This window comes from Pan paniscus, chromosome 9, assembly GCF_029289425.2.
Source record: "Pan paniscus chromosome 9, NHGRI_mPanPan1-v2.0_pri, whole genome shotgun sequence".
NCBI lineage: Eukaryota > Metazoa > Chordata > Mammalia > Primates > Hominidae > Pan > Pan paniscus.
In genome coordinates, this window is record NC_073258.2 from 66822390 (window position 1) to 66845722 (window position 23333).

A 23333-nucleotide genomic window follows, 5' to 3' on the forward strand; every position below is an offset into this window, starting at 1 on the left:
GCTCTCAATAGGCGGAGGGGAGTGCGCCGAGGCTGAGGCGGGCGGCTCTGCCATCCTAAGCCGGAAGGTGCGGTTTCGAGGTTCCCAGGGCCAGCGGAGGCTGGACCTCGGCCTTCCCGGGATGGTGGCCGGTGGCTCAGGGAAGTCCCATTCGAAATAGTTGAAAACAGCCGAAGTCGTTGCTCATTTTATGATTAACAGTATTCCCTGAGGCCTCCCGCCCACCCCCACCGCGGCCCCATCTCCAGATTCTTCCCCAGCCACTCCTGGCTGCTTCCTCCTCAGGTGCCGCCACCTTACGGAGCTGAACTCGGTCACCTGACGCTTCAGCAAGCAGGGGCTTGTCCTGAAGCTGGGGCCGCGGGCGGCAGGGTGCTCAGAGCCAGTTCATCCTGCCCTAGGATGCCACCTTGGTCCTCAGCAGTCACAGAACCACTGGGTCTGAAGAACTTCCCCATGGCACGGACCTGCGGCAGCTCAGAGAAGGTCTCCACTGCCAGCAGCATGGCCAAGAGTCCTAGAAGCAAGTAACCTGGGGAGGAGAAGGTGCTGGGGCAGCGCCTGGGTTCTGGTGATGCTCCCCGCCCACCTCCCAGCGCAGTGACTTGCCCTGGCAGCTGGCACCACTCACCCCCTTCTCAACGCTGCCACCAGAGCTCTTCGACTACCCCTCCCACACCGTGCCCTGGAGTGGGGTCCCTCCACCTGCAAGGCCCAGCCCCCCAGTGATTTATGGGAGTCCTAGTCCAGGCTCCTCTTCCCCCTTCCCCCACACGCTGTTAGGTGGCTGGACTTACCAAGAAGTGCGAGCTGGCCCAGGTGGTAAATCACGGGGTGCAGGCTGCGGCCGCGGCCGGGCAGCAGGTCCTCCAGGCCAATGGTGCTGAGCGAGCTGAAGCAGAAGTAGACGGCCCCCAGCAGGCTGCAGTCGCCCCAAAGGCCCCACAGCACCAGCGCTGGCAGCAGCACAAAGCTGCTGGCCACCAGCAGTCCCAGTGCAACTGCCTGCAGCAGCGCAGCCCTGGCCGGTGACAGCTGCCAGTGGACCGCTACCCAGGCACGTGGGCGGCTGAGCACAGGCAGCAGGCAATGGCGCAGGGTGGCCACGAGAGCTAAGGAGGCTGGCAGCCCCAGGGCTGCATAGACCATGCAGAAGGCCTTTCCGCCTGGCGATAGTGGGGCCATGTGGCCATAACCTGGAGAAGAGAGAGTCAGTGGACAGTGAGAGCTCTGAGTGCCATGTCTGCTGGGGTCCCTGCCTACCCCAATACTGCCTTCCGCAGAAGGCTGCCCTCTGGTGGCCTTGAACGGGCCAGGCCCAGGTTGTAGCTGGCTCTGCTCCTCTTCGTCAGGGGATCCCTTACCCTCTCTAGGCCATTCTTTTCTTTTTTGGAAAATGAAAGGATGAAAGAAGACAGTTCCTCAGGCCTTTTGTAGCTGGGACAATTCTGAGAACTGCGCTGCCCTTAACAGATACTCCCGATTCCACAGCTGGTGGAATATCATCCACTCTTTCCCCAAATGTGTGTCATGTCCTGTGTGCCAGGCTTTGTACTGGGATCTGAATCAGCCCAGGCCCTGCCCCTTCTGGTGGGGGAGTCGGGCAGGCAAATCATGAAGGGCTGCAAAGAGGCAGCATGGGCGAGAGAGAGGGCATGTGCCAGGCGGGGAGGGGTGGGAGCGCGGGGTGTGCTGGGAGAACAGGATCAGCTAATACAGAGCTGCAAACGCACATGCCTACCGGAGCCAGATGGGAGACAAACAGGAGTGGTGGGGACAGGGGTACACTGGAGAGTGTGAGCTGTATCCAAAGGGCAGGCCCCATTCTGCTCCAGTCAGGATGTTGCCTTGCAGGGATTCTGGCTCAGTGTGAGTGGGTTTCCTGATTTTCCAAAAGAAGTTGGAAATATGGGCTGGGCACAGTGGCTCACACCTGTAATCCCAACACTTTGGGAGGCTGAGGCAGGTGGATCACTTGAGGTCAGGAGTTTGAGACCAGCCTGGCCAACATGGCAAAACCCCGTCTCTACTAAAAACACAAAAATTAGCCGGGCATGGTGGTGCATGCCTGTAGTCCCAGCTACTCAGGAGGCTGAGGCAGGAGAATTGCTAGAACCCGGGAGGTGGAGGTTGCAGTGAGCCAAGATCGCGCCACCGCACCCCAGCCTGGGTGACAGGGTCAGACACCGTTTCAAAAAAAAAAAAAAGTTGGAAATACAAATTCCAATTCAAAAAATACTGAGACACTTTGTGGGGCAAAAAATATGAAAACCCAGGGCTGTGGGTCTCATTGCTACTTTTCCCTGGGCCTGTGCCCACGCGATTTCTCTGCAGGACTCCCTCATCCCTGTCTGTGCCCTCCTGATCCACAAGCATCTCATGCCGACTTCCTCCCCTATCTTCCCTCACTCCCCCACCCGAGGCCATGGTCCTGATCTGTCCTTCCCAGGTTCATTCTATTTGCTTCCATCCAAGAATCCATCCCACTGTATTGTATCCCCCATCTGGCCACAGGCTGTGGCATCTGGGCAGCTCTCCTGGGTCTCAAAGGGTGCCTGGGGTGGGACTGGGGAGGCCACACCCTTCCTGGCAGTTGAAGTGGAGGCACCAGTTGGGGTGTGTTGGTGGGGAGCCCCAGCTGTGATGTCAGGCCTCACAGGGCCTGGGCTCCATCTGGCTCTCTGGGGCTGAAGGAAGGGCTGCATGAACCCCAAAGCCCCCAGGGAGCCATGGCCTCTTGGAGCCGCGCCCCCCGACTTGGCTGCCTGGCTCTCTTACCTGTGGTGGTGAGGATGCTGGCAGCGAAGAGCAGGGCTGAGGGAAGGTCCCAGGTCCTGCCCTCTGAGCTGTTGCCCAGGGTGGAGACCCCATGGGCCTGGGTGGCCAGGGCAGTGCCCAGCAGCTCTTCCAGAGCTCCGGGTGGCAGGCAGGCCCTATGCTCTGCCTGGAAGGCTGCCAGCTCTGCCCTGAGCTCAGCCTGAAGCCTGCATGCAGGAGGCCCCTCCAGGGCCTGGAACACCACAGCCCCAAGCCCCAGGGCCAGCAAGTGGGCCACAACCAGGAGCCCGTATCGGGACCAGGGCCTTAGACCCCCCATGGCAGGCCGCTGGGGTGCTGTGGGAACTGGCGGCTCCACCTCAGGCACCTGGGAGGGGCTGGGCAGGGCGGGGCCAGGAGGAGGTGCTGTGTGGGTGGCTGGGACCCGGCTGGGATGGCTGGGGTGGCTGGGGTGTGAACAGGAGGGAGGTGAGCTGCATCACCCTTCCCAGGTCCTGGAGGCAAGACATTTGCCCATTTCACAGCAGCTGGGATGGTGGGGATGGGTGGAGGAAGGCGGCTGCGGTGAGGGGAGGAGGCGGAGGAAGCTGAAGCCTAGAGAGGACCTCACACTTATTCAAGGTCCTCCTCGCTCAGGCACCCATACCGCATTCATTCATTCATTCATTCATTCATTCAAGTGCTTAGGGAAGAGGACAGGCACAGGTCCTTTCCTTCCTGGTGTTTACACAAGAAACCTCTTAGCAAAGAAACATGGCAACCTCACATTGTCATGAGTTCCATGAAGGAAACACCCTGGGTGATGGGAGAGCTCTGCGGGGAGCGGGGGGGTTATCTCACTGGGAAAGCTCTGCTAAGGAGGTGATATTTCAGCTGGGGAGTAAGAGGCCAGTGAAGGTAGGAATGAGCTTGGGGTGTGAGAGGAACAGAGGGCTGGCTGTGGCGGGGGACAGTTGGGGGTGAAGGGGGGATAAGGACACAGGCCCTTGAGGACAAATGTGGTCCAGGGAGACCTACACTGGGCTACTGTAGGCGTCATGGATGGAGTGATTTTGGCCTGGGCGGTGTGGTAGGAGAGGAATGGTGGCAGCTGGGAAGGATCAGGTGGGGGTGGGAGGTGGGGAGAGGACTCCAGGGTGCCCAGAGCACCCGGGCAGATGATACCCTTGCGCCCGATTGCCAGTTCTTCCTGAGAACGCTTTGTGCCTGCCCTCCTGACTCCCTGCCCCTGAACTGCAGACACAGAGTCTGGGCTGCCATGGGGCACCTGGGAGAGGGGAAGGGGGAGCCTGGGTTCCAACTCCTCTAACGTCAGAGGGGCTGAAGACAGAGGCCAAGGAAGGGACCCTGCCCTAGGGTATGGTGTGGGAGTGCCAGAGCCCCCATGGCAGTGTGAAGAGAATGGACAGAGGCCGAGGGAGGGACCCTGCCCTAGGGTATGGTGTGGGAGTGCCAGAGCCCCCATGGCAGTGTGAAGAGAACTATCAGGGGTGCCAGATGCCATGGCAAGTCACCATACTGGGAGGTGGGTGGAACTTACTACTCTTTTTTTTTTAGATGGAGTCTCGCTCTGTCGCCCAGGCTGGAGTGCAGTGGTGCAATCTTGGCTCACTCAACCTTCGCCGCCCGGGTTCAAGCTATTCTCCTGCCTCAGCCTCCCGAGTAGCTGGGGCTACAGGCACCTGCCACCACGCCTGGTTAATTTTTGTTTTTTTTTTTTTTTTTCCAGTAGAGACGGGGTTTCACCATATTGGCCAGGCTGGTCTCAAAATCCTGACCTTGTGATCTGTCCGTCTCGGCCTCCCAAACTGCTGGGATTACAGGCGTGAGCCACCATGCCCGGCCTACGGTTTTTGTTTTTGTTTTTTTTTTTTTTTGAGACGGAGTCTTGCTCTGTTGCCCAGGCTGGAGTGCAGTGGCGTGATTTTGGCTCACTGCAACCTCCACCTTCCAGGTTCAAGCAATTCTCCTGCCTCAGCCTCCAGAGTAGCTGGGACTACAGGCATGCACCACCACACCTGGCTAATTTTTGTATTTTTAGTAGAGATGGGGTTTCACCATGTGGCCAGGTTGGTCTTGAACTCCTGACCTCATGTGATCCGCCGGCCTCGGCCTCCCAAAGTGCTGTGATGACAGGAGTGAGCCACTGCACCTGGCCGAGAAGAGCCTTGAATGACTGACCAAGGCTGGTGGATTTGGTCCCAGGAGAGGCATGCAGTACAAGGCATCCAACTGCCTATTGTTGGGGCATCAGGACACCAGGGTTGTATGATAGGTTGGGTCACCTGGTTACCTCCAAGAAAGGTGACAGGCTACATGTGGGGAGACAGCTTTTGAGTTTATTTGGCTTCTGGCTTCATTGGATCCCGAGGCTAAGACTCCAACCCTGGCTGGGGCAGCAGGAAGGCACCCAGAGAGCCCTGGCCCCAGATGACCCCCAGGGCAGGAGGTCCATGCTCTAAGCCCTAGGGCAGGGGCCGCAGTAGCAGGACTTGGTCAAAAGTGCTGGTGACAGCTGAGGCCGGCCCCTCTTCCCTGCACCTCCCCTCCTCCCTGCATCACCCCAGCAGGCAATTCCCTGAGACAGGCTCTGGTCCTCCCAACCAGCTGGGTACAGTGTCGGGCCCCAGTAGGGCAGGTGAGCTGGGGGGACCTACAGGTTTCAGGTGTGGGGGCGCAGGTCCCCCTTCCAGTGTGAAGGCTTCCTGTGCAGTGTAGTGTTCCTGACCCCCAAAGGGGGGTGGGGTCCCTGGGGAAACTGAGGCAGCTGCAGAGGCTGACCCAGCTCCTGTTCCAGTGTATGCTGTGACTCCTCCTAAGGCAGCTGGAGCTCGGGGGAGTGGCCTGGCCCACTCAAGGCCCCGCCTCCGGCACCCACGGGGCCTGGGCACCCATGTCTTTGGTCTGTGCCCTGCAGTCCTGGGGGCCCCCCCGGAAGGGGTTGGCAGGTGGGGAGTCCCAGAAGGGGTCTGAGTCCGGGAACAAGGTCCAGGGTGCCCGGCGGGGTGCAGGCTGTGGTGATGGCAGGGGAGAAGGCCGTGGCCCAGCTGACACAAAGCTCCAGGGATCAATGCGGCTGCGAAGGGGCGAGGGCCGAGGTCGGCTGATGAGGCCCAGGGGTGGTGAACGTGGGGTGCCTGGGGTGCCAGGAGCAGAGCGTGATGTCCCCGGTGGGGGTGAGACAGTGCCTCCTGTGAGGATATAGGAGGGGCACAGGGTCAGGCAACCCCCAACTGCTGAGGTCCCCAAGACACTGTCCTGCTCTGGGCCTCAGTTTTCCCATCTGCACAGTGACCTACTTGACTCAACTTCCACTGCCCTTCCTGCTCCGCGGTGCCTCTGTTTTTTGTAATAGTTAGGAGTGAGGCCTCTGCAGCAGGCTGGCCTGGATGTGGATCCCGGCCCTGCCACTTACTAGCTGTGGGAGCTGTGGGTCCCTTAATCTCTGTGCCTTAAATTTCCTCATCTAAAAATGGGCATCTAGGAGCGCTTAGTTCTCTGGTTGTTATGACTAAATGAGACCATCTCGGGAAAGCCTTGCAAACAGTACTTGGCACAAGTAAGGAGCCAGGAGTTTGCTACGATTATGATTACATGTATGCTGTGTCGCCCAGGCTGGAGTCCAGTGTCATGATCACCGCTCACTGCAGCCTCAACCTTTCAAGGCTCACGTGATCCTCCCAGAGTGCTGGGATCACAGGCGTGCACCACTGCCTGGCCCGATTACTTCTGTTATTTCACAGCAGGCATTGCCCCCACCTGCCTGGACCACCTGATAGCTGAACTTAGAACTCTGCTCCCTACATGCGTCTTCAGTACCCCGAGTGCCTGGTTCAGGGTCCAGCTGATGACTGTGGTCTCGGCCTTGCCTCCTTGCATGTCCCCACCAGCCACTCCTCCCTCCCTGGGAACCCCCGTCTCCCATATGTGAAGCAGGCCGGCTTCAGGCCACTCACCGCGGGGCTCCTCCTCACGTCGGGGGCTCTTGGCTGACCGCTGGCCCGCAGGGATACCCAAGTCCAGCAACAGGGGTGCAGGAGTGGGCGGGGAGTCGGGCGTCTTGAGCGAGAAGCGGATGAGCGGGGAAGGGGGCGGCTCGGTCGGGCAGGGCGCGGGCGTTGGCGTCGGGGGTGTCGTCGGGGACTCCCCGCGCTCGCGTCCTGGGCCTCCCGGCGGCTGCAGGTCGCGGCCAAGGCCCAGCGAGGCGAGCAGGGCGGTGCCGCGCAGCAGCGCCCGCTGGATCAGCTTGGGCGTCCCAGAGCTGCTACCGCGCTCTGCGGGGACAGGCCTCTTGGGCTCCTCGGGCTCCAGGCTAGGCCGCGGGGGGTTACCTGCGGGCAGAGGCGGCACAGGTGAGGGTGTGGCTGGTGCATATTCCGGGTGAGGGCCCAAGACCTCTCCGTGGTCTTGGAACAAGGACTGAGTTCCGCCCTCTACTAGCATCTTCCCTTGTCCCACAGGTCCCATGGCCTCCCCATCACATACCCACATTCTGGCCTTTCACAAGATGGGCACTGGGAGGGGAGGGCAGTGCAGGTGGAGGAAGCGGCAGCAAAGCCCAATGGCAGCCAGCGACCCCAGACCCGAAAGATGGATGGGCAATCCCAGTGGAGGCAGGCTGGGGCCAGGTCACGGTGGGCCTCCGTGGCCTGCCAGGGGCAACCTCCAGGCCCAGGGGCATGGCAGGTCCCACTGACTGGGACCGGCGCCCTGTGCTCTGTGCCCACCAGCTTCCTGGCTTGGCAGCCCTGCCCCTTCTGCCCACCCACCCCCGCTCCAGCTGTAGCTTATAAGATGCACACAGTCAACTCTCAGGTACATGGCAGCCCTGAGGGCATAAATCCCTGTCTCTATTCTAGAAAGGAGGAAAATGAGGTTCAGAGGGGTCAGTACCTTGCCCAAGGTCACAGCTAATTTACAGAGTATGTATTTGTGCCAGGCCTGAGCTGAATGGCATAGGGGCATTATGTTGTCTGATCCTCATGCCCCAGGGGTTCCAGGCTCAGAGAGGTTGAGGGCTTGTGTGGAGCTGTACAGCCAGTGAAAGGTGGAGCCGACCTCACCCCAGGCAAGGGCTGGCCTCACCCCAGGCAAGGGCAGTAGAACCTTTGCTCTCCACCATTTCCCAGCCAGACTCTGCCCCAGATTTCAAGACACTAGTGTCCTACCTTCCAGTCTAGGGTTGGCCTGACTCCATTCTAGACCACTTGGGCAGGGATGGGGAACCCCTCATTAAGGACAAGGGACTCTAGGATGGGCTCTCACAAGCCCTGATTTTGTCAGATCCCTCCTTGGCTCTAGAAACTGCTGTGGCTCTCCACTGTCACTAGGAGAAAGTCTGGCCTCCTTGGCTGGTCCTCTGAAGCCCTCCCTGGCCTTGTCCCTCTGCCTTTCCCCTCCTGCCTGGAGTGCAGCAGCGGGTTGGATGTCGGGAGGAAGAAATACAAGGCTGGGAAGAATGAGCTTCTACTATGAACCAGGACTCAGCTCACAGTCCCTTCTGTCAGCCCCAACCCTTACTCAGACTCTCTGCCTCTTACCTCACCCAACTCCCACCCCGGCCACTGCCACTGAAGGGACAAGGGCATCCTTCTAAAATGCAAACCTGTTAAAGACAGGTCTCCGCTTAAAAACTACCCATCACTTCCAGCTTCATTCACTCATTCATTCAATCAACATCTACTGACCCATGTGCCTTGGCCCCTGTCCGCAGCCCCAGTCCTGAGACTCCTCGGCTCTCAACTCTTCTCGGAGTTCAGCCAGGTTGCCTTTTCCTTGGGTATGGTGAGCTGCATGCCTGCGCACACACTATTCACTCTGGGTGGCTGACCTTTCCCACCTTGGCTTTCAGTGACCTCTTATGCACCATCCAAGACCAACTGGGATGTCACTTCCTCTGTGAAGCCCTCCCAGAATCTCCCTGAACCTACACAGTTATTGCTCACGTTATGCCTCATACAGGTGCTACTGGACTTGTTTATGAGTCTGCCTCCTTCATCATATGAGGTCAGGGCAGTGTTTAACATGTTGATGCCTGGCTCTTAAAATGCAAATCCCTGGGCCAGGCGCGGTGGCTCACATGTGCAATCCCAGCACTTTGGGAGGCCCAGGTGGGATGATCATGAGGTCAGGAGATCGAGACCATCCTGGCTAACACGGTGAAACCCTGTCCCTACTAAAAATACAAAAAATTAGCCAGGCGTGGTGGTGGGCGCCTGTAGTCCCAGGTACTCAAGAGGCTGAGGCAGGAGAATGGCATGAACCCAGGAGGCGGAGCTTGCAGTGAGCCAAAATCACACCACTGCACTCCAGCCTGGGCAACAGAGCGAGACTCCGTCTCGAAGAAAAAAAAAAGCAAATTCTTGTTTGATGAAGAATCCATTTTTATAATCCTTGCACCAACCACGAGGTTATCATTATCACCCCCACTTCGCAGGTGAAGAACTGATCATTTACAGTGAGTTTAAACAGAAGAGGGGAAATCATGTTTAAAAAAAAGAAAGAGTTGGCCGGGTGCGGTGGCTCACACCTGTAATCCCAGCACTTTGGGAGGCCAAGGTGGGCGGATCACGAGGTCAAGAAATCGAGACCATCCTGGCCAACATGGTGAAACCCTGTCTCTACTAAAAAATACAAAAATTAGCAGGGCATGGTGGCACACACCTGTAGTCTCAGCTACTTGGGAGGCTGAGGCAGGAGAATCGCTTGAACCCAGGAGGCGGAGGTTACAGTGAGCCGAGATCCCGCCACTGCGCTCCAGCCTGGGTGACAGAGTGAGACTCCATCTCAAAAAAAAAAAAAAAAGCAAGAGAGGCTGGGAGTGATGGCTCAAGCCTATAATCCCAGCACTTTGGGAGGCCAAGTAGGGCAGATCACTTGAGGTCAGGAGTGCGAGACTAGCCTGGCCAACATGGTCAAACCCTGTCTCTACTAAATACAAAAATTAGGCCGGGCATGGTGGTTCACGCTTGTAATCCCAGCACTTTGGGAAGCTGAAGCAGGTGGCTCACTTGAGGTCAGGAGTTCGGGACCAGCCTGGTCAACATGGTGAAACCTCATCTCTACTACAAATACAAAAATTAGCCGGGCATTGTGGCACATGCCTGTAATCCCTGCTACTTGGGAGGCTGAGGCAGGAGAATCACTTGAACCTGGGAGGTGGAGGTTGTAGTGAGCCGAGATTGCACCACTGCCCTCCAGCCTGGGCAATAGAATGACACTTCATCTCAAAAAAAAAAAAAAATTAGCTGGGCATGGTGACACATGCCTGTAATCCCAGCTACTGGGGAGGCTGAGGGAGAATTGCTTGAACGTGGGAGGTGGAGGCTGAAGTGAGCTGAGGTCACACCACTGCACTCCAGCCTGGGTGACAGAACAAGACTCCTTCTCAAAAAAAAAAAAAAAAAAAAAGAAAATAGCAAGAGCAAGCCGGGTGTGGTGGCTCACACCTGTAATGCCAGCACTTTGGGAGGCTGGGGTGGGTGGACTACTTAAGCCCAGCCCAGCCTAGGTAACATGGCAAAACCCCATCTCTACAAAAAATATAAAAATTAGCCAAGCATGGCATGCACCTGTAGTCCCTGCTACTCAGGAAGCTGAGGTGGGAGGATCACTTGAGCCTGGGAGGCAGAGTTTGCAGTGAGCCATGATCGTGCCATTGCAGTCCAGCCTGGGTAACAGAATGAGACTCTATCTTTAAAAAAATAAAAGACAGAAATGAGACAAAGGGAAGAGAAGATAGGGTCCAGCAGACAAAATAAGAGTGAACAGAAGTTCCTGCAGTCAATGGCCTGAGAAACTGAGGTTCTGAAGGGTAAGGGACTTGGTCAACATAATCCAGCTAGGATTTGAATCTGCCTCTAAGCTTCCTGGCAGCAAGAGTTAGCAACTCTGTTGTTTAGGAGAAAGCTGCGTGACTTTTCTTGACCCAAAGATAGATAGATAGATAGAGGCGAAACTGCTTCCGTGAGGTCTCACAGGGAGGACATAGCCACGTAGTTATTGGCTCTAAGGCAACAAGCTTCACAGGGCAGTTGCTATCAGCGTAGCTGAGTGCACCCTGCCAATGTGCCACTCCTTGCAGCCAGCTCTCCAGGGACCAGAACAGCCCACTGGGGACAGGGTGAGGGTGTGTGTGACTCTCCAGTGGTGTGGCTTATGCCGGGGACCATCTCACAGGGTCTGGGACCTCTGTGAAGCCCCATTATTTGATTCTTAGCTGGGTTTCTGGGGGTGGCTGTGAGGTCAATGTCATGTACTTTCATGGACCCAGATGATGCGTGGAGTGTGGGATTGGGCTAGGGGAACCAGATGCTCAGCCAGCCACTGAGCTGGGCAGCTGACATCCTTTCGGGGCAAGTGGCAATCCATTTCTTCATCAGCCAGGAAGGGCATTGGTGTTGAGGCCGACATACTTATCAAGAACAGTAACTACCATGGTTTCCAGTGCTTTCATGAAACCTCAGACATGTGGCCTTCTGGCCACACATCTGCAATTTCATATTGTGGGAGCATTCACTGTATCCCTGGGGGCTGCGGCTCTCTCAGTTTGCTGGGGCTGGACCAAGAAAGAAGGCATTTCAGATTTCTATGGGCACAGATGTCTACAGAAGTTATGATGCCATGAAATACTTCGAGGAGATGAGGAAGGCTGCTATCTCTCAGAATGCAAAGTGATTTTGGAATATGAAGAATTTCTATGGGTTGAATTACTTAGAAGTTTGTCACTGACCTGAACTATTCATGAATATATGGGCTAATAAGTAGTTTCTCTTCATAAATAATTAACAAATTCTTTGGATAAAAAAACATGGGGCAAGCTTGAGAACGATGGGGCCCAGGCCCCTTGTGCCCCTGCTTCTGGGAGCTCAGGGCCAGAGAGTTCTGTGGAACAGTCAGGACCTGCTTCAGCCTACACACCTGGGTTGACAGGCTCTCAAGTTCTCCTTTGGCCCATCTGGCCTGGTACAATTTAGAGCAAGTGAATTCAAGAAGCCTCCTTGGCCTTCCAGCTCTCAGTTCAGTCCCTGCAGGACAGATGCTGGGGGCAGTGCAGCTGCTGGAGTAGCAAATGGCGGGGCGATGGAGGCCCAGGGCTCTGCCTCTGTGGTCAGACAGGCAAGAGCAGATCAAATCCCTGCTCTACTGGTTGCCTTACATCAAACCACTTAATCTCTCTGTGCCTCAGTTTTCTCTGTTGTAAAATGCAGGCCAATACTACTACTCCCCTCACAGAACTGCTTGGCACATAGAAGAGAACCAACAAAGGTTAGCTGTTGTTACAACTATCAAGTGTAGCTCAGGGAATGGTAGAGGCGATGGGCTGGGTGGGATGGGAGGAGTGAGTTTAAACGGCTTGCTGAACAGGACTCTTCTGAGAGCAGCTAAGCGGGTCCTACATTCTGGCTGTGAGCAGCAGGTGTGGGGGCTCTGAGGATGGTCCCTAGGTTGGCACAGGGACCCACAGGCAAGGGAGGCCATAACTCTCTGGCCTCAGTCAGAGCTGGGCAGTGTTGAGCTGAGTGAGCCCTCCTCCCTGCAATGCTGGAGCCCTGCCTTCTGCCTGACCCTCTGGCTTCCTAAGCAGTCTATACGTGAGAAGCCCTTTCTTCAAGTGAAAGCTTCTGAGCTCACTACGAGAGCATTGGAGCTGAAGCCTCTCTGGGTTCAAATCCTCAGCTGGGGGTTTGAGGTAGGTTACTTCACCTCTCAGAGCCTCAGTTTCCTTATCTGCAAAATGGGGTAATAGTAGCCCCTCTTCATCAATGCTTAGAGGGAATGCCTGGCACAGTAGGGCAGTTACCGTCGTGGAGAACAGAAAGGCCCCGAGCTATCCTGGATGTGGTGAGAATGGGTCCTGGATCCTGCCTGCTCGGCCTTCTCATTCTCTTCTTCACCTACAGGCTCCCAGAAGGGGCTCTGAGAAGCACAGTGTGGCTGACACTTGTTTGGCTCCACCCCACACAGGCTGATTCCTTCCCCCATCTGGGTCCAGCTTCCCTTGGGTACCAAATGCCAGGTGGGCTTCCTGTCTTTCTTTTCTCCCTGGAGCCTGCTAAAGGCACAGGGGCTGCCATGGGGCCAGGGAAGAGGCTTCTTGCAGGCCAGGTCTGAACAAGGGGATGAGACTCTGGGCCCCGAGCTGAGGCCTGGGCTGTATGCTGCTTGGTCGTGGGCCTGCAGGTCAGACCTGGGTTCCAGGATCGGCTCTGTCTTGTCTCAGCCTTGGTTTCCTAGTCTCTAGAATGAGAGCAACCAGGGCAGGACTCCTGCTTTGCCTACTAGCCTATTGTGGCCTCCCCAAGGTGCCCACGGAAGGAGCTCAGCCAGATCCTGCCGGGGGAGGAAGGCCACTCACCATTGAGTGCTGGGGGTGTGGAAGGAGATCCTAAGGGGGATGAGTCATCTGAATCCAGGTACCATGTGGCTTCGTCCATGCGGGACCTTCTCCTGGTGATGGGAGGGCAAGGAGGGGTGCTTTAGGAATTTCAGGACTTGGGGAAAGCAGATGATGCTGGGTCTGGGGGGCACTCAGGTACTCACCTCCCATTCTGGGCTTCCCCAGGCTTGGGGGAACTAGGACCCCAAGCCCAGCATGCTCGCCGCTCTCCATTGCTTGAGTCCTCCAGACGTCGGGGGGACTGGCGGCCCCATGCCTGGCCTGGCTCTGCAGGCTCCACTGCAGGGGAAACCGATGAAATCGGAGATAATCTTTATTCTCCCTCCATCATCACAGTCAGGCTTCAGGGATAACCTTTAGAGTATGGGGAGCAGGCTGGGCCCTGTACCATTCCCAGGGTGAGCTTTGGGCAAGATAGATGGGTTTGGGTCTTGGGGCCAACAGTGGGGTGGGGCATCTCATCTAGCCCTTCAGCTGAAGTTTGCTGCTTAGTAATTAGTACAGACACTGACACCAACTGCCTGAGTTTGATTCTGGCTCTTCCACTTATTAACTGTGTAACAAGTTACTTTTTTCACTTTTCTCATCCATAAAACTTAAATTAACAATAAAAATAACTACCAAATAGAATTATTGCAAGAAATTAATATTAGCAAAGCATTTAGAAAATTAGTAGTACATAGTGTCATACAATTATTTGACTAAAAAAAATAAGTAAAATTAATGCTGCTTGGGGAGTTCAGAGGTAACAGGCTAGACCTAAGGCAGGGAGCCTGGGGGCGGGGAGGAAGAGGGGATAGTGAGTGGGCTCCGCCTCCAAGAATAAGGTCTGACAGACAATAAGGAGCTGGGGGGCGGAGAGGGGCATGAGAGGTGAAGTTTCTTACACTGGATGGCTCGGAACCGGGGGAAGGTGGGCGAATCCCCAGGCCCGACCTCGAAGACGTTTCTCCTCCGGTCAAGGCCGGGTGAGGCCTGCACGGTGATGCGGTGCTTGAAGTCTGGGATTTGGGTTGGGGGGAGCAGGGTTCAGGTTTGTGATGAAGTAGAGCCAGGACCCCAACCTGCAGGGGCCCAAGGCCAGCTCCCAGGCCACATAGGGAGCGGCACGGTGGCTGTGAGACTGTGACCAGCCTCACTGCTTTCTTGAGCCCTTGGGTCTGGATAAGGAAAGCTACTCGTCTGAGTCGGAGATGCCCTGCCGCCGGCCGGCCCCGCCCCCTAGACCTTCCCAGAACTTTCGTGAACCCCACCCCTTCCCGATCCCAGCCACTCCCAGACCGACATGCAAATACTTCCGCCAGAACCCGCCCACAGACAGAAAAAAACCACTCCTGGCTCCACCCCTCCCAGCCTTCATCTCACGGGCCCACCCACAACACCCTAAACCAATCCCAGCGCGGTGAGTACACAGGCCTGGCTCCACCCCCACTCCCGCAGCCAATGGCGGGGGACGCCCCGGGGCCCGCCCCTCACCGAGTGGCATGCTGATACGCTCGCCGCCGTCGCGCGCCCGGAGCTTGCTGCGCTTGAATGTCCCGCGGCGGCGGCGCACGTGCGGTCGCTCGCGGTCCACCTGCTGCAGCAGCAGCGTCAGCTCGCGCTCGAACACCTCTAGCTCCCACTGGGCCAGCAGGTGCTCGCGCCGCCGCAGCTGCTCCGCCTGTGACCGCTGCTCGCGCGCCGCTCGCGTCAGCTCCTCCTCGCGGCTCAGTAGTTCCTGCGCCCGAGACAGCGAAGGTGGAGAGGTCAGCCTGGCACCGATCCCGGCAGCGCCCGCCCCGACTCTGCCCCAGGGAGATCGGGGAGACACTCCTTCCAACGCTGGGTCCCTTGATTCCTCGCACCTTTTCCTTGGCTCGCAGCTCGTCGAAGAGACCCTGGATCTCGCGCTTCCAGCCTTCCTGCATGGAATGGAAGGAGTCCCGCGGCATTTCCCGTAGGACCTGTGCCTCCAGCGCCTCCAACTGCTGCAGGATGGAGGCGAAGTCGGGCCTGCGGTGGGGGTCCTGCGCCCAGCAGTCTAGGGGCACGGCGTGCAGCGGGGACAGAATAAGAAGGGGTCCGTGGGTGGATGTGTCCTGGGCCAGGGAGCTCTGTACCTCACCTGCCCTCCCTGTCCTCTTACCGGCCATAAGCTGTGCGAAGGGCTCGGGGCAGGTGGATGGGATGGGCAGTGTGAGCTTGTTAACAGCTACGCCATAGGCCACAGCAAGGCAGTCAATGCCACGGTATGGCACCTCCCCGGTCAGCAGTTCCCACAGCAGCACCCCAAAACTGTGGGCGAGACAACAGGTCTGTGTTCCCTTTTCTCTCCCAACCCCCACCCCCTTACTGCCACTTCACCCAAAAGCAACTAGGAGCCAAGTGGTTTGGGTCCCTGTCCCTGGACTTGGCCCAGCCCTAGATTTAGGCAGCCACCTCTGCCCTCTGCAGCCCCGTAGCAGCCCGTCCAGCCCCACCGAGGGCCGCACCTCCAGACGTCACTGCCCTTAGAGAAGGTAGAGGCCTTGATAACCTCAGGAGCCATCCAGGCGTAGGTGCCCGCGGCACTCATTTGTGTGGTTTTGTGCCACTCTCGGGCCAGGCCAAAGTCGGTGATCTTCAGGGTCTTGTGCTCCATGTCGTCACCCTCAATGGGCTGCAGCAGCAAAACTAGAGAAGAGGGGCCAGATTGTGGATGCTCCAGGATCAGGTGGTGGGGACAGGGTAAGAGCTGGGAGCAAACTCATCTGACGGACATCCTGGCTGGGTCCTGGGGGCACAGAGGTGACTTGGTCTAGATCTTGAGGACCTACTTGAGGTCAGACATTTCTTTTCTTTTCCTTTTTTTTTTTCTTTCTTAAGATAGAGTTTTGCTCTTGTTGCCCAGGCTGGAGTGCAATGGCGTGATCTTGGCTCACTGCAACCTCCACCTCCTGGGTTCAAGCGATTGTCCTGCCCCAGCCTCCCGAGTAGTGGGATTATGGGCATGTGCCACCACGCCCGACTAATTTTGTATTTTTAGTAGAGACAGGGTTTCTCCATGCTGGTCTCGAACTCCCAACCTCAGGTGATCTGCCCGCCTCGGCCTCCCAAAGTGCTGGGATTACAGGCCACTGCACCTGGCTGAGGCCAAACATTTCACACTCAACCCCAGCACTCAAAACCATTTATGAGCTAAATAATATTTTTCATGTTTCACAGATGAGGAAACCAAGCAGGGAAATGACTTGGCAGAGGTCATACAACAAATACAGCAGAGATTACAACCTGGTCTGTGTGGCTCTGAAACCAGTGTTCTAGCTTTTCCCTAATACTACACTGAAGCAAAACTGGCAAGGTGGCAGCTCTGGGCATTTATGGCTTTGATTTCAAGAGAGATCTGTGAGTCTCCTGTCATTTTGTTGAGGCAGGAGCGTGAATCAGAACCCCCCTTGGAGTGGGGAGCAAGAGGAAAGCTCTTGGTGAGAAAAGAAGCCCAGCAGGTACCACAGGCCCCTAGTGCCCACATCACACTGTGGCAAGTGCAGCCACTCCCAAAGCAAAGACTCCAAAAGATACCTACCAATGCAGCTGGAAGGGAAGAGAAAGGGTGGGGTCCAAGAAAGTGATGGTTCTTGGCCACAAAGGAGGAGCTTGGGGTAAATGTAGGCGTGGATGGTCAGACTTGGCAGGGGCTCATGGCTTTAACCCAAAAGGGGCCACCGTACTTGGTACAAAGAGGAGAAGCAGCAACTTGCATATCTCTCACCAGGACAGGAATGGCTCAAATGAGAGAAGTTTTCGAGGAATAGAAAGAGGACAAAGTCATAGAGTCATGAAGGGTCTGAAGGGCCCCTCTACTTTTCAGGTTACAGCCAACTGCACTGTGGAAGAGAAGCAATATCAAGTCAACCATGTTTCTGGACCCATGTCAGGGCACACCTCTCAGCTCTCCTGCCCTGTATGACACGGCTGTCATGGGGGCAGCATAGGGCACAGGGGGTGGGGCAGATGGGAAGGGCACCTAATACAGCCTGGTGAGTCAGGGAAGACTTCCCAGAGGAGGTGGCAGAACCAGGGTGCTCATTTTTCAGGGCTTAAAGCAACAAGCCCTGATCCTGCTGCTGGCCAGGCCACCTGGGCCTTGAGGAGGCATCTGGCACTGCTGCCAGCTGTCCCCGCTGCCAGCTGTCCCCGCTGCCCCACCATCCTCAGCCTCCACAGCCCCTGGCTGCTTGGCTCTGTTTCTGTGTCCTCCACCTTCAGCCATTTCGGCGCTGGTGCTTCTCAGAGCATGACCTCTCCTCAACCTCTGCCCACTGCCCCTGGCTGACTCAGCCTCTTCCAGGTACCAGCTCCCTCTCCCCACTGGCATCTTCCACATTTGCAACTCCAGGCCAGACAAATTGGTTCAGCAGCTCTACCTGATGTCCAGGTGCCCTCCATGACCACCTTTACTATCCCGGCATGCCCAGTAGATTTTCCTGCAATTTTTCCTAATCCAGAGAATGGTCTCAAAATCTACCCACTCCTCTGAGCCAGACCTTGGAGCTGAGTCCTGAACACTTCATCAAGCTGAGGATGACAACAAAACCCTCCTCAGATGGCTGTCACGAGCATGAAACAAGACTACACTTTTAAAGTTTTTGCATGGGGGCTGCCACCTGGCAGAAGCATCCTAAAGGCCAGTTGTCCTAAAGCACTTATCGTATCTCTGCCCTCCTCTCCCTCTTCTGTCACTCCTTACTGCCAACTTCAAAACAGCCTCTGGTCTGGCTGCTGGAGGCTGGGGACCTGAGCGTTTAGCAAGCCCCCGACGACAAGCTCATTCCAAAGGGGAAACACAGCAGGCTGGGGCAGTGGGTGGAGTGGAAATGGGCACCTCCCCTGGTGCCAGGGCCCACCTTCCCCTTTGAAGACCAACACTTGCTGCTTCTTGGCCTGTCTCTAGCCACTTGTGGCACCCCAGACTGGCAAAGTGCTGTTCCAGTATCTCAGGCCGGGTGGCCACTCTCCACCTTTTTCAGGTGGGGAATCTGAGGCCCAGAGAGGGGCAACAACTCACCCAAAGTTTCAGGACTTCTTTGTACTTGTGGTCTTTCTGCTACCTCCCCGCTCCTGGCTCTGCCAGCTGCTAAGCCCCATCCTCTGCTTTCTCTCCAAGCTCCTCTCTGTGCTTTCAACTGTCCCAACTCGAACTGCTGTTCTGGTGTCTGATGTAGATCCCAGGCATGGGAGGTCAGGGGTCACCCAGAGGAGAATGGGCCAGAGACCCCGAAACTGGGGGAAGCTCTCAGTGCCCCTTTAGGGCTCCCTGGCCTCTGACAGGCACCTGGCCACCAGCTCCCTCCCTGGGCTGGCCTCTGTGGGGCTTGGGAGTGGCCTGGGCAGCTCACGCCTCTTCCGCTTCCCTCCCGTGGTCCCTACTTCTCCTTTCTGGGAGGCCTGGGCCAGGTCTCCCACTTGGGAGGGGGAGTCCTTTTGGGGAGAACTGGGGGAGGTCAGGCCCAGGCCGGGCTGGCTGGTCAGTCCTGTGACTCGTGGGCCTGGAGAATTCCCCCTCCTCTCCCCGCCAGGCTTCCTCACAAGGCCCCCATTGTCCAGGAAAATCATGCCATTGTTTCCTGCCTGTGCCCCCCCCAGCCCAGGGACTCCCCCCACCCCAATCCTGCAGACAGCAACTTGGGCCTAGGACTGGGGTCTCCGAGGTTAAATGCCAGGCTCAGGGAGGCTGAGGGCACCTTGCCTGCCCTTTACCACCACCTCCCAGACTCTGAGAGGGAAGCAGGGGAACTAGAGGGGAGTAGGGGAGCAGTTCCAGGCTCCTTCCTCCCGCAAGTCCTCCACCCCCAGCTCTTTCCTCCCCTGCAGGCAGCTGGGCTAGGGAGGGAGCAGGGGCTGGAGCAGGGACAGGAAGCCGGCTCAGGGGCAGCAGGAAACGCAGGAAGCAGTGGGGAGGGTGGAGAGCAGGGGCCTGGGCTATTGTTCCATTTTTTCTGGAAAGAAAACGGAGGAAAAACAGAAGATGGGAGTCCCCTCCCCCTGTGCCTTCGGGGAATCCCCCTCAGATTGGGGCAGGTAGTGGGGGTCCCTAGATAGTTAGAGCCCAGGGTTGAGGCTGAGAGGTGGGAACCGCACCCTACCAGGGATGAGAAGAGTGGGTAGAATGGTTGGCAGGCCTCCCCTGGCTCCCCCAGTCCTGGCAAGAACTTGGATATCTGGGGCTCAGCACTGTTTCCTGCAAGCCCCTTGTCCATGGTCAGCCCAGGCCAGGAGGCTCAAAATATCCACGCTGACCCCCCTCTAAGAATGTCTCATGCTTTTCCAGTGACCCCACTGAGCCTGGCCCCTCCTGCATTTCCTACTGCTGCTCTCCAGCCTGCACTCTGGGCTCTAGGAGGCCCCTGCTCCTGGTCCCTGCTGTGTGCTCGGTCCTGCTTCCATGCCTTCTCTCTCTAAATGCTGCGTGCACCAGGAAACCCTCTGAAGCTGTCACTCACTTCTCTTGGGCCATGATGGGCAGCGTGTCGGGGGCTTGAAATGATGGGAGATGGGGTCTCCCTTAGCCCAGCACTCCCATCCCAAGCACTGATTTCAGGCTAGGCCCTCTTGGCGATCCAGCCCTCAAATGTCCATCTCCATGGCTGAGGACCCGCTGTGGGTTGGGGATCGCAGGTCGGGCTTGCCCAAGCTGTTGAGCTGTTTCACTCTCCCTTTTTACAGATTCTGAAATTGAGGCTCCGAGTTGGAGTAACCAGCTAGAGGTCATGAAGCCAGGGAGGGCTAGGCCAGAATTCCAGCCCTGGCCTTAGCCTTGACTGCCAAGGAGGGCTTCCCTCTCTGAGATATCTGTTCTGGAGGAGCTGCCCATGACGACGGGAGGGGAGGACAGAGCACCAACTCCACGAACATGAATTTAGGGGAGGAGAAGATGAGGAGCACGAGCTTCCAGAGGACTTCCTTGAGGTGGGAGCCATGGCTGGGCAGGATGCTTATGGCCCACCTGAGAGATACCAATTTCTTAACTCGTCCAAACCGCAGCTGCAGGCTGGGGTCAAGGACTTCTGAAGCTGGCGCAGGAAGACTCTGCTGGGTGCCTGGGGCTCTGTTTGGGGGCTAGCTTGAGCCCATGGGCACCCCTGGTCAGCTGGGACCCCCTAGGGTGGGAGCTCCTACCTGCAGTAGACCCTAAGCTAGGCTCAGTGGAAGGTTGGGAGCAGGTGTGTACCAGAGCCATGCCACCCCCAACCATGCCCCCAGAAACTCACTGTTGTTGGACTTGAGATCACGGTGGATGACGGGCACCAGGGCCTCGCAGTGCAGGTAGTGCATCCCACGGGCAATCTGCACAGCCCAGTTGACCAGCACATGCGGAGGCACGCGCCGCCCAGCCAGAGCTCGGCTGAGGGGCCCACCGGCTGCATACTCCATCACCAGGCACAGGTTGGGCTCCTCCAGGCACACAGCCTTGAGGGCAATGATGTTGGGGTGTGCCAGCATGGCGAAGAGCCGGGCCTCCTGGCGAACGCTCTCGGCTGTCACACTGATGTCCTCATCGGGGTCCTGGCGAGCTGCCTTCACAGCCACCAGCTCACCTCGCCAGCTGCCCCTGTACACCTTGCCAAAGCCTCCAATGCCGATCACCTCCTCCAGCCGCAGCTCCTGGAAGCTGGCCACCTCGCAGGGGGGTGGGCCGCCACCCCGAGACACATAGTTGGACGGGAAGATGCCCACCTGGCCACCCACCTGGCCCGCCCACCAGCCCTCGTCTCCTGAGATGGCTGCGTCCCGGGACAGCACCTCCACACGGTCACCCTTCCTCAGGGCCAGCTCATCCTGCCCACTGGGCTCGTAGTCGAACAGGGCTGTCCACACCGGGTTGGCATAACCCGCTGCCTTTGGAGACCCCTCAGGCTGGCCTCCTCCACCGCCCCCACCACCCCCGCTGCCACTGCCATTCCATGACCCTAGAGGGCTCTTGAGGAAGAGGCTCTTCAAGGGCTCCATGGCCGGGAGCCGGCGTTGGGATGTGTGGAGGACCTTCTCTGGGTGCCCGTGGTCCCCACCCCCCGCTGGCTGCCGAGGCCCTAGTCCCGGAACCTGGGCATCCGGGCCCTGGCCCTCAGCCCCAGACCCACGCCTCTCTGGGGAGCCAGGAGTGTTGTCTCCCGGCCCCCCGCATCTCGGGCTTCTGGAGGAGGGCACCCAGGGCAGTGTGGTCAGGCCGGGGGGGTGGGGCCCCGGGGCCTCCGGCGCCTCACCATGGCTAGCTTGGAGGGACCCGAGCTTCCCTCGGTTCTGGAGCAGTCCTGGGAGCCTGGCTCCGGCACCCGCCAAGTGTAAGGTGGGGCCTTCAGGGGCAGCGCCTCAACTCCGGTTGGGTCTTTTTGCGCAGGGGGTGGAGGGAGCGTCCGCAGTTGGGCCGAGACTGCCTGTTCCTGGCCCCGTCTCCTTTGGCCCCGACGGCTCCGACCCCGCTCCCTTCTTCCTCCTCCCTTTGTACTTTGGCCCCGGGGGCGGGAGGCAGAGGTGGAGGGTGGAGTTTCACTTTTTTCCGCTCTTCTCCCTCCTGCAGGAAACAGCATCAGATGACGCGGGCGGCCTGCACCGCTCCCCTCCCAGAGGCTCCAGGCTGGGAGTTCCCGGGTAGGCGGGCCAGGAGAGGCAGAGAGGGAAAGGGCAGAACCAGATCCCCCATCACAGCAGGCTTTTGAGATCTAGAAAGAAAAGCCCCCAGCTGCGTGCTCTGCTGCCTAGGGTGGAGGTTGGTCTCTGCTAAGGATGGGCCATCTCTGCCCTCTGCATCCGCATCGGCGTCAGCAAAACGGGGTTACAGAACCACACTTGGGAAGGGGGTGAACCCGAGTCTGGTCTTGGCTGCGAAGTTGTGGGACTGTGCGATCCATCGATTCTGAGCCTCATTATTTTCTTTCTTTTTTTTTCTTTTTTCTTCTTTTGAGACGGAGTCTTGCTCTGTCGCCCAGGCTGGTGTGCAATGGCGCAGTCTAAGCTCACTGCAACCTCCGCCTCCCGGGTTCAAGAGATTCTCCTGCCTCAGCCTCCCGAGTAGCTGGGACTACCGGCGCGTGGCACCACGGCCGGCTAATTTTTGTATTTTTAGTGGAGACGGGTTTCACCATGTTGGCCATGCTGGTCTCAAACCCCTGACCTCGTGATCCTCCCGCCTCGGCCTCCCAAAGTGTTGGGATTACAGGCGTGAGCCACCGCGCCCGGCCATTCTTTTCATATATGAGTACGAGAAAGCTCTGCCTCGTAGAGCTAGTAGGATGGGGTGGGGAAGACTGGAGGACAGACGGAACTGGCTGCACCTCAAGCTCTTGGAGTGGATTGCCTAAGGCTCTCCTCTTCTCCTCACCTGGGAAACAATCCGCTTCTTCATATCCCTTCCCCATTGGCAGAAACCTGAGACTTGTCCAGAACTTTGCCCAGGATTGGATTCAGAATAGCTGAGTCGCCCTCACAACTTCTGGATAGGGCTGCCCCAATTGCTTTGAGCCTGTCACTTTAAAGACGACGCTATCCTATTTCGACTATTCCTGCCTGTTACGGAAGGTTGTTCTCTACACCCTAGGTCTGAGCTCTGACCCGGAAGTAGACGCCGATGGGAGCGAAATCGGTCGTGACGTACGAGGTCCAGCATTAAAGGAGGCGGGCCGAGAGGGGCGTGCTTCGGTAGTGCAGAACTCTCGCTGCTACTAGGGGAGTCCACGCCTCCACCTTTTCCCCGCCTCCTGTAACTCATTGGAAGAGCTGTGCGCCAATTACTTTGCCGTTACCCAATGGCTACTCAACTGTCTCTTTGGTTCCGCCCAGTCGTCTACCCTGGGTTGGCAACGCCTGGGTCTACGCATGCGCCCAAACGCTTTTACGCTCGAACTTGTTTTAGTCCTGGACTCTGCGCACGCCCAAAGGGCACCCCTCGCGTCCTACCGTGCCATCACTTTTCTGCGCTTGCGCATTCATGCCGTCAAGTTTTCCTTTTCCGGGTCCCAATTGGAACCGTTGGGCGCATGCGCCACTGCAGGCTGGCGGTTCGCGGCTCCTTCTTCCGGCCGCCTCCTTAGGCCGGCACCAGCAGAAGCCGGGCGAGCGCGGAGCCCCAAGCAAGTGACCTGCGACCCCGAAAGTGGACCCCAGATCCTGGGGTTCTCCCTGGTCCGGAGACTAGGGA

The 23333-nt window shown here is 57.7% G+C and overlaps 2 protein-coding genes across 3 annotated transcripts; both read right to left on the bottom strand.

Annotated features, from left to right (window-relative positions):
- Window positions 1-111: 111 nt before the first annotated feature.
- KCNK7 (potassium two pore domain channel subfamily K member 7) lies at window positions 112-4980 on the bottom strand. The gene is made up of 3 exons (XM_003828636.6): window positions 2779-4980; window positions 798-1196; window positions 112-532 (listed from the first exon to the last, which is right to left on the bottom strand). Exons 1-3 carry the CDS (start codon window positions 3095-3097, stop codon window positions 327-329), a joined length of 924 nt encoding a protein of 307 aa, XP_003828684.2. The 5' UTR covers window positions 3098-4980; the 3' UTR covers window positions 112-326.
- A 117-nt stretch (window positions 4981-5097) lies between these two features.
- MAP3K11 (mitogen-activated protein kinase kinase kinase 11) lies at window positions 5098-21974 on the bottom strand. Of its 2 annotated transcripts, none has more exons than XM_034933018.3 (10): window positions 20410-21974; window positions 15652-15832; window positions 15306-15454; window positions 15025-15200; window positions 14654-14897; window positions 14065-14178; window positions 13321-13456; window positions 13136-13227; window positions 6735-7109; window positions 5098-5969 (listed from the first exon to the last, which is right to left on the bottom strand). In XM_034933018.3, exons 1-10 carry the CDS (start codon window positions 21146-21148, stop codon window positions 5632-5634), a joined length of 2544 nt encoding a protein of 847 aa, XP_034788909.1. In that variant the 5' UTR covers window positions 21149-21974; the 3' UTR covers window positions 5098-5631. The 2 variants fall into 2 exon arrangements, with proteins under 2 accessions (XP_034788909.1, XP_063464644.1); XM_063608574.1 differs by lacking the exon at window positions 5098-5969 and adding an exon at window positions 12968-13017 and having other exon boundaries at window positions 6888-7109.
- Between the last annotated feature and the right edge of the window lie 1359 nt (window positions 21975-23333).